Source organism: Limulus polyphemus, unplaced genomic scaffold, assembly GCF_000517525.1.
Source record: "Limulus polyphemus unplaced genomic scaffold, Limulus_polyphemus-2.1.2 Scaffold414, whole genome shotgun sequence".
In the NCBI taxonomy this organism is placed as follows: Eukaryota; Metazoa; Arthropoda; class Merostomata; order Xiphosura; family Limulidae; genus Limulus; species Limulus polyphemus.
Window position 1 is genome coordinate 254,712 of NW_013666024.1, and position 9,755 is coordinate 264,466.

The window sequence follows — 9,755 nt, forward strand, 5'->3', positions numbered from 1 at the left end:
CTGCCCCACATTTTATATTACAATTTGACATGTTTATAATAAATGCTACGTTATGAACACGCTGTGTTCGTTCCGCAGCCACAATTTCATCCATTTCAACTATATGAGAATATCAAGTTCTCCCTGCTACTTTTATTATAAGTAATTGAGGATTTTCTCATCAGAAATTATTTTATTTAAGTTATTGCTTTTGATTGAATCTAGGACATTTTCACTAAAACTGTGTTGGCGCATGGCCACAGTCCACACAGGTTATTGATCTTACAAAACAATTATGGATCTAGTTTACCAAGCTAATCTGATCAAATCTTGTCTTACTAAATATTTATTTAACAAGACGAGCTGGGAATGGTTAGAGGACCAATATCAAACAAACAAACAAAAATGCCTTATGAATCACAGTAATTTGTAAATATAACTCTTTCTTACAGTCTGGTTATTTTAAATGACTAGAACAACCTCTATTTTTGACCGAATTACGCATACAAAGTTCTTCTAATGAATGTTAATGTTTCTGTATCATTTGAAGATTTTGTTGTTGAATTTCGCGCTAGGCGTCCCTAATTTTGAAGTGATAAGACTAGAGGGAAGGCAGCTAGTCAACAACACACATCGTTAACTCTTTATCAACGAATAGTGCCATAACCAGATCACTCGGACTTTACCAATTGGAATAGCATATATATATATATATATATATGTGTGTGTGTGTATTTATACATATGTATGTACATTTTTCTTTTTTTTTACATATAAAAACCATAAATAAGTTCCTCAGTAATACTTACTATATTATGAATTTTATTTCTCAAATACACAAGTCTACAACCACCGGAAAAAGCAAATACATCGTGTATATTAAATTAATTAGTAATACTCTTAACGAAAAAAAAAGTTTGGCCTGAAAATGTTGTGCTATTTACAAATATTACACTCTGGATATCAGTATTAAGGCATTTCCCATTTCAAATGGTATTTAGAACTAGAAAAAAAAGGAAAAACTACGGATCAATGAATGACATACTATCGTTATGAGCTCAGGGTAAAAGTATGACTAATAAATTTAATGTCAAGTTATTTTACCTCTATCAAAAAAGTCCCGAATTGAAAACCACGTTCACGGACAAACCTATTTGATGCACTCAACCAAAACATAACGACATCAAAAAGTTACAGCTGTCACACATTTTACATCGCTTCCAAAACAACATAAAATATCATTTAACAAAGAAATCACAATCTGTATTGTTAAACTAATGTTCTTTCTTTGGTTATTTTTTAATGCATTCTGGCATCACAGTTTTCTGATGATAAACTCAACTAAGTCACTTAACACAATACTTAAATATATTTTATTACATTCTCAGTACTGGGGAAGTCGCATCCTATTATATAATACTATAATGTTTTCCCCAGAAGGTTGTGTTTTTTGTGTTAACCTTTCACATGAAAGCCTTATTAAGTTTCAGCTGATTACATATGTATTTATATATATCACTGAAAATTATTTGAGTAGTTGCATTACAAAAATACCTGCACTTTATTTATATATATATAATACTCAGTCCATATGAAAAAAAGTTTAAGCAAATTTTCATAGTGAACACTGGTTTTAATTCAAACCACATTAAAGTTTTCAATGTGCTGGAAACAGTCTTTTCTTAACATATAAGCATCCACATTTTAAAAGTTATATGATGTTAAATGCTGATAGGTGGCTGAAAATTGGATCCCGAAGCTTGACTCCAGATGTTTTTTCCCACTTAATTAGTCCATTACAAATTTCAAATCAGCACACTAGGTATCTATCTTTTGTCAGCCATAAGACATTATCCTGTTATTCAACAGAAGGTCTTTTTGTTTAGTTACTTGTGGCAGAGAAGAAGATATGAAATACTACTATTACACACTTTCTTCTGCCTGCCACAAGTTACTTGTGTGTGTTTGTATATATATATATATGTTTGCCTTTTCATTTCAAGTAGTTATAAATTAAATTTTAAACACATGTACCACCTTAAACTATCACCAGATACAATTTGTGACATAAAACAAGTACAGCACATACCTGGTACACAAAAAGAAATTCATCAATGGTTTAAGGTAATAAAGGCATACCCTGTAACAAACCAGTCTTGATATATTATCTTGTTTATTCTTATAATTTTACTATTTTGTGTTGTTATTAATATCATCAAGCTTCCAGTACAAGAGCTGTTGAGCTGCTTTAAGTATATTAGTTTTTAAATGTTAAATAAAAGGCTGCCAATATTCACAGTCTCCCTTTATATTCTATTTTTTATGCTACTTTCCCACAAAAATAATACAGATTAAAACCAAATTTCAACAAAATAGTCATCTTTAAGATGGCAATTAGGTTTGAATACATAACAGAAGTTTTCTAATTCCTGTACTGAAGTTTGAACATTACTTGTAAAATATGCAATGTAATGCTTCTATTTTTGTTGGCTGTGTATTTATTGAAAAATTTCAACAGTACAGTTTACTTATTTGGATTATCTCCATAGACATGTGACAAGGAACAAAAAAGGATTTCTGGCATTGCTTTTAAGTTTTTCTTCCTCTCCCTAATTTTTAGAGTGAGTTGAATTTTATACATGGATATTTTATAACACCATTAAGTTTAAGTTACAGAAGGCTATGGCTAGACTAAGAATTAGTTTGTCTAACACTAAAGATAAAAATGTTGGCATGCCATTTAAGAAAATGTTAGGTTGCTAGTTTTTGCCCTATTTCTTATCTCAGCGTACTTTATTTGGCTAGAAAGTTGCCACAAAAGTCTGAATTTTCACATTTCAAATGAAATTCTGAATTTACAACATATTGTACCACAAAAACCTTGTAAATACATAACACTGCAAGGAAAAAAGGAATCACCATTACATTACTATGCATTTATAATGAGTATCAACTTCCTAAGTTTGAAACAGGAAGTATATTGAACATATATACTATTACATTCAAGTTTTTGTAATTAAAATATTTTGACCTCTACAAGAAAAAAGGAAATACAAGATACATTTATCTAACAGATATACAACCATAGAATTTAGGTGCTTGAAATATTTAATATTTACAATCACATAAACAATACAAACTCAATGTTGAATTGTTTTGTTTTCAAAAAGTTGTTCAGCAGTCAATTAAGGTTATTATTGTAACATCTGACAAAAGCTTCATACTTTATCATATGAAACTGCAAAAATATTCTACATTACTAGCAGGAAATAATCCCAATATCACATTCATGTAAACAAAGTACATCCAGGTTTTGACTTAAGGAAAGCAAAATTATATCTACACGCACATTTACAGCAAAGACAGTGATGGGAAAAAAAACACTAGATGTGAAAAAGTATATTTTACAATGAAAGTAGCAAAACAAATTAATACCAAAAAATTTAAAACAATTGTTAAATGTACTTACTCCATAGTAAGTTTTGCTACAAATATACACTAGCTTCAAAATATACACAAGATATTGAGAGAAAATAAATACATATACAATATTTCACTGTCATAAGTTTATACCATGGTCTTTTAATTTGCATAAGAAATACTGAGCAGACTAATGTTAATAATACTATGTCTGAATTGTCAGTGTTTTGCATAGCAGTGAAAACTGATCTTATTTTACTAAAACTAACCTAAAATTTAAACTGGAAGGCTATGCTTCAAATACAAAAAGTTACCTTTTCAAAAAAAGAAAAAAAAAAACACAGAAAATTATTATTTTTTGTTTTTTCTTTGTCACATTGGTATATTAGGAGTAAAAGTTCCTCTGTGCCACAAGCATCTTACATAACCTCTTCCAAATGACACAGGAAATAATAATTTAAGTTCTGAAATGACATTATGCAGTAAATGGGCTGCTGTAGTAACCAGTATATTTACACTTTCATGTAAAATTGTAATACTGGGATTAAATTAACACGTCTCTGTTACAAATATTAACTTTTTAAAAGCACACAGCTCATTTAAACAATATCAAGTGATAATTTAGAAACTGTTCAACTTTTTGACTTATAAAACTTGATTCTTCATGTTTTTTTCTCTTCTAATACCTGTACACTGCATTTTCTTTTTTTTATATATTAAGTAATGTGAATATTTGCTTCAGAAGATATTTTTTATTTATTACAAAGTTAAAAGAATAATAGTACAAAGTTCAGGCTAAAAAAATTGAAAAAGAAATTAGTTGGAACAATGGAATGATATAAGAACCACAACACTATTTTTTTTTCACTGAACAGCATATGGAATGCTATTACCTAATTTTGCACAAACATATTAGAGAGAAATCCTGGTAAAAACTCGCACCATGGAAGACTGTATCTTTCTTTACTTAACTGAATATTTTCACACTGTAGCACACAAGTTCTCCATTGGTCCTTGTATTCACCTAGTGAGTCCTAAAGATGCATTAAACCACTTTTCCTACCATACATGCTCTGCATGTAGATACATTTGTCTAACAAAATGTTTCTGTACAGATAATTAAAAAAAAAAGAAAGAATAGGTTCTGTTGATCAACAACAAAGCACCTAACTATGCCACTAACTTTTTGAAGAATGAATGCTTGATGATTGAGCTAATGACTTCTGAGGTGAAGTGGCTGAGTGTTCAAACATGGCAGCTCGATCTCGAATGCATTTTGGAGCTGACAGAACTTGTCGATAAGAAGCTATGCCACCTTCACATGTGTCTACACTAGCTACTCTACATGTAGTTTCTTCTGATAAAGATACTTTTGGCACATGTTCTGAGCCTTCTTCATCTAAAGTCATGTTTTTTTTAACAAGGCTTGTTCTTGGAGCAGGGATAGGTTTTGGTTTGGCTGGTAGATTTTCTGATGTTTTTTTTACTGGTGACTTGAGAAGTTGTCTCTCCAAGATGGGAGGCTTTTGTCCCCTTTTCCAGGGTGACCCACTGAGTTTACTTGTACTGTTTAAGCCTTCTGAGAAAGACTTGGGCCCACAGTGATTAGAACTATATGACAATGGTACAACATTACCCATTTTCTCCGAAATATGTTTCTGCCATCTTTGTGCACGTTCTCTGACCCACACTTCTCCTCCTTCCTTATCCACCTGGTCTTCGAAAACTGAAAGTGTCTCATTTTTTGTGTATGTAGACTGAGAAGATGCACTGGTCCAGTTCTCTTGATTATCTATGGAAGATGACAGTGAAGTGGCTTGTCCTAAATTAGTTTGAGATCCAGATTCTGGCTCTGAGTTCATTCTTCTCAGTTTATTATTAGAATTTTTATTTATGATATCTGATTTCCATATTTCTTTATCCCAACTTCTATGGTCTTCTTTTAAATAATGAACTTGTTCCTTCTGATTTATAACAATGGAATTTACTGGTGGAAATGCAGTCACTTCTCTAATTGGAGAGCTTAAAGGAGAAAAGGAATGCCACTTTATTGGACTAATATTTGTTTTTCTATTTTGAGAGACTAATGGAGTAGGGTTTTCCAAAACTTCTTTCTTTCCCAGTGGCAATGAAAATTCTTGGGTTTTTGTATCTTTATTTTCCTTGTCTTGCATACTGCTAATTGATAAGGCTTTTGGATTATCTTGTTTTGACATATAATCTTTGTGCGACATATTTTCAAAATCCAAGGTTTGTGGTTTTACATAATCTAGGGAATTGTTTTCATTGTTCGTACTAGATACAGACATTTCCTCTGGGCCCCACGAGAGAGCTTTTTGAACTTCAAGCTTTCCACCATTGGAAGCAGATGTATGAATTTGTAGAAGATCTTGTGGATTAATATCACATTCTAAGGTAGGATCTGACAAGGGATCATATTTGGTTGAAGTTGTGCCTGTGAGCTGTTCAAATTGTGGCTTGAAGACTTTGATTTGGGAAAAAAGATGAGTTGATGAAAGCTTGTTCTTTTTTAAACTTTCATTTAAACAATTTCTTGCTGTTTCTTGAAAATCAGTTTCACTAACAGAATTATTTTCTTTCAGAGAAGGAGTTTCAAATTTAGAGAGTAAGGTTCTTACGGAGTCTTTTTTATCCACAGGAAGGAACTTTGGATGCAAACTGCTCATAACAGGTTCTGAAAGGCGTTTACTATCTGTTACCATAGAATTGCGATTTGATCCATGAAACGTTACATGGGAATTCACATTCCATTTTTTTTCAATTTCTTGTTCCTCAGAAAATTTCTCTAATTGTCTGCCTGGACACTTGCGAAGTTCTACACCATCCAGTATTTTCTTTTCATCTTTGATAAGTTCTTTAGAAGAATCAGTCTTTTGTGCTTGTTTGGGTGGTGTTGAAAATTTGGAGTCACAAGGTGATGACCTCTTCGGGCTTAGAGGATATTTTTTGTTATTCTTTGCTTGTAATTGTTCCATTTTTATCCTCATTTGATAATCTCTTTTTATTGATTGCCCAATTTCTGAATCAAACTTGCACCTGGATTCTTCTTCTGAAGAAGACTGTTCATAAATGCTACACTTCTCTATAGCAGAATCAGACCAATACTGGTGTTGGCTGTCAGAAACTTCAAATCTTTGATCAGAGGTAATATTAGAGATCTGAGCACTTGAATATGTTTCATTAATATGCATTTCAAATGAAACCTCACTTTCAAAATCTGATGCATTCTGATGATGTGACTCAACTTGTTCCTTTGAGATAACATGAGAGTTGATTTGTAAGCTTTTATTACAGACTTCTTCAGCACAAGAATTTTGTTTCATAAGAGCTTCTTGTGGCTTGGAACATTCATGATTATCTGAGAAGAAAGTTGGATGTACATCTTTGTCTATGGTTGTTGTATGAGTGTTCTTTCTAGATGTCTCTGAACATTTTGATTCTTCTTCAACTGGACAGCTTTTTACATTATTCTCTTTGTTCCATTCAAGTGAGCAATGTGAAGGAAAAATAGGAGGAGGCACATGAACTGTACTGATATTGTCTTTCTCAGCTAAATTAGAAAAGTCACTGCTGATTTCATGTACTTCTAGATTCTTTAAGGGTAGTGTTTCCTTCACAAGCATTGTGTTTATGGGTGTATTCAGTGTTTCTTGTTCATCTAGCAGCTTGTACTTGAAAAGTTCTTCTACATCAGAGATTTCTTGGTCTCCATCTTCTAGACTTACACTAGAAGAAGAAAACATCGGTTCTTTGCTATCTGTTTGGTTTATTTCAGGTATAAATCTTGGACACTCTGCAGGAAAGAAGTTTCTAAGAGGACTAGTTTGAGCTTGGAGCTCTCTCTCGACACTATGTCGTTTTCCTGCATCTTTATCAGGAAGTTTCACAAGGTCTAACACTACTGAATTATTAATACTACATTCCTCTGGAAGTGAAGAGGAATGACATATGCTGGATTTATCTGTGACATTTATAATATCTTGATGAAAATCTTTGGAATCTTGAATTGAATTGAGCTGGGATAGACTGACAGAATTGGAGAGAGTTGCCTCAGCTGAGAAACTTTGAACTAAAGTTGATGACCAATCAAGTTTCTGTTCACTACCTTGTGTTTGAAATTTGTGAAGCTCATTTTCTTCACTTTTCCCAGTAGCAGTCTGTTGTGTATTGCCAGCTACTTGATAACTTTCATTAAGTTTTTCATCCTCATCAGAAGAACCTTCATGAGTGGCATGTACTTCAACTATAATAGTTTCTTCATTTCCGTACCGTTCCACAACTGTTTTTCCCACACCATCATCAACTCCAACTGCATCACTTACAGGAGGAGACATTCTTTCTTCGCTTGTTAACAATTTGACAGGCTTTTTACCAAGATCATTTTCTATTGTGCAGCTATTATTTTCTGGCAGTTCTTTACCTGCCTTTTCATGTACTTCAATTCTATTATTTACCTGAAGATCATTTATGACATTCTTGGGCTTTTCTTCTGTGGAAAGAGGAAAATACTTTTTGTTCAGCATATCTAGTGACAAGGTTTGACCATACCAATCTTTTGTTTCTTGAATACTCCCTTGCACAAAATCAATGTCCCTTACTTTACCCAAGCTAGGAGAACTATCATCTTCATTAAAAATCACAGAGGATTCTAGCTTCTTACTAAAAGAGGGGGAACTGAAGGCTTGGTGAAAATTTTGAAAATTCAATTTTTGCATTTTCGAACTTGAAACATCACTGTCTGAACTTCTTAATTTTTGTTTTTGGAAACCATCTTGAGATTCCACACAAAAAACATCAAAAAGACCCTCAACATTTGTTTTATTACACTGTCCATCAACTGAGAAAGATTTTTCCTGACAAGCCATAACTTCAGTATCTTTCAGTTTTTTAAACATAGTATCCAAAGAAAAAGGTAGTTCTGTTGACCTTCTGGTTTCTGCAACGTTACCGTCTTTCCAAGAAAAATTTAATTTACTATCGATTTGCAGAAATACATTTTCTTCATTTTCCTCATCAATTTGTTCGTTAGAAATATCTACTGATTTTTCAAAGTAAGAATCATGTGAAAGAGAGCGAATGTGACTGCTATGCACATTAGGTGATTTATATGGAGAGGGATGTTGACTGCTTTCCTTTTTCTTAGAACTTCTAGAACTCCAGTTCACATTATCTTCTTCTGTGGGGGGGAAAAATGAATAGATTGTTATAGGTTGTCACAGTACTTTCGTTATGACATTTTTTTACACATATCCAAATACTATTTAAACAACCAAATACGGCTTTTTTTAAAAACATTTTCTCGGTTGACAAATAATAAAGAAAAAACTGTGCTTTGAGTTTTCTTTAATATTACATACCTAGTTTGAGTATATTTTCCAAAGTAAAACTATTTATCAAATTTTATGGATCTAGCCAGAAATAAAGAAGATAGATTTTCATAAGCATAAGAAAATATTTTAATTGTTACACACATTACATAGTTCCAGAGGAACTTTGAATCCAAATGTCAGTGATTGAAATGTATATTCTTTTGATGTAAAAATGTCACATACAAATTATTCTGCCATAATACTGTAATGCCAGTATGCAATACACTTAAATTTTGAAACACTAATAGTCAAATAATACACTTTAAGTACCAAAGTGTTATAAACATAGAAAATTCTATGCATACAATAACATAGAAAAAACTGACATAATGTGTGTGTGTGTGTGTGTATATACATATCTATATAAATCATATGCTTGCAATTGTCTGTTTGTCTGGTATGTTTCTAACAAATTTTTCAATCAAATGCTACAGATCTCATATTGTTAAAAAGGCCTTTGTTCGAGAATTCTGGATTACATACTGGCTTTTCCATTCAGAATCACATAATCTGTTTTTTGCTTGGTCAAACATTTTAATGCAACGAGTATGCTACACGATGGCACAATGTTGTTGTCATAACTTGACGATTGGCTTCAATTGCAACTCCTGTTTTTTATCATTTGCAAATTATTTCACACAAACAACACTTAACTCGTGTGCAACTTCCTAAAAACATTAACATTACATAAAATACAATTCCTGTGGGCTTTCTCAACATATTTTGGTCTAAAATACACATGCACAGTTCGTTCAAAATCATATGCTTATCACTGCAAACACACATTCAGATGTTTCTACATATTCAGCAAAGTTTGCCTTCATTAAAACTTTACACTTACTTTACTTTGCAATAATTTAGCTTTGGGTCATTTCATAGACTGCTATAAGCACCTTTTAATTTTTTTTTTTACTTATGGTTTATTCTTCTATTTTTGTTTGTACTTTTCTTTTGTTTTCTATTTCT

General features: G+C 32.1%; 1 protein-coding gene across 1 annotated transcript in view; it reads right to left on the reverse strand.

Moving 5' to 3' along the window:
• Positions 1-784: 784 nt before the first annotated feature.
• LOC106458083 overlaps positions 785-9,755 on the reverse strand; it is a 67,029-nt gene continuing 58,058 nt past the window's right edge. The window contains exon 18 of the mRNA XM_022384209.1: positions 785-8,596. Coding sequence (XP_022239917.1) covers positions 4,578-8,596 — 4,019 coding nt within the window. The 3' untranslated portion in view covers positions 785-4,577. The remainder of the gene's footprint in view (positions 8,597-9,755) is intronic.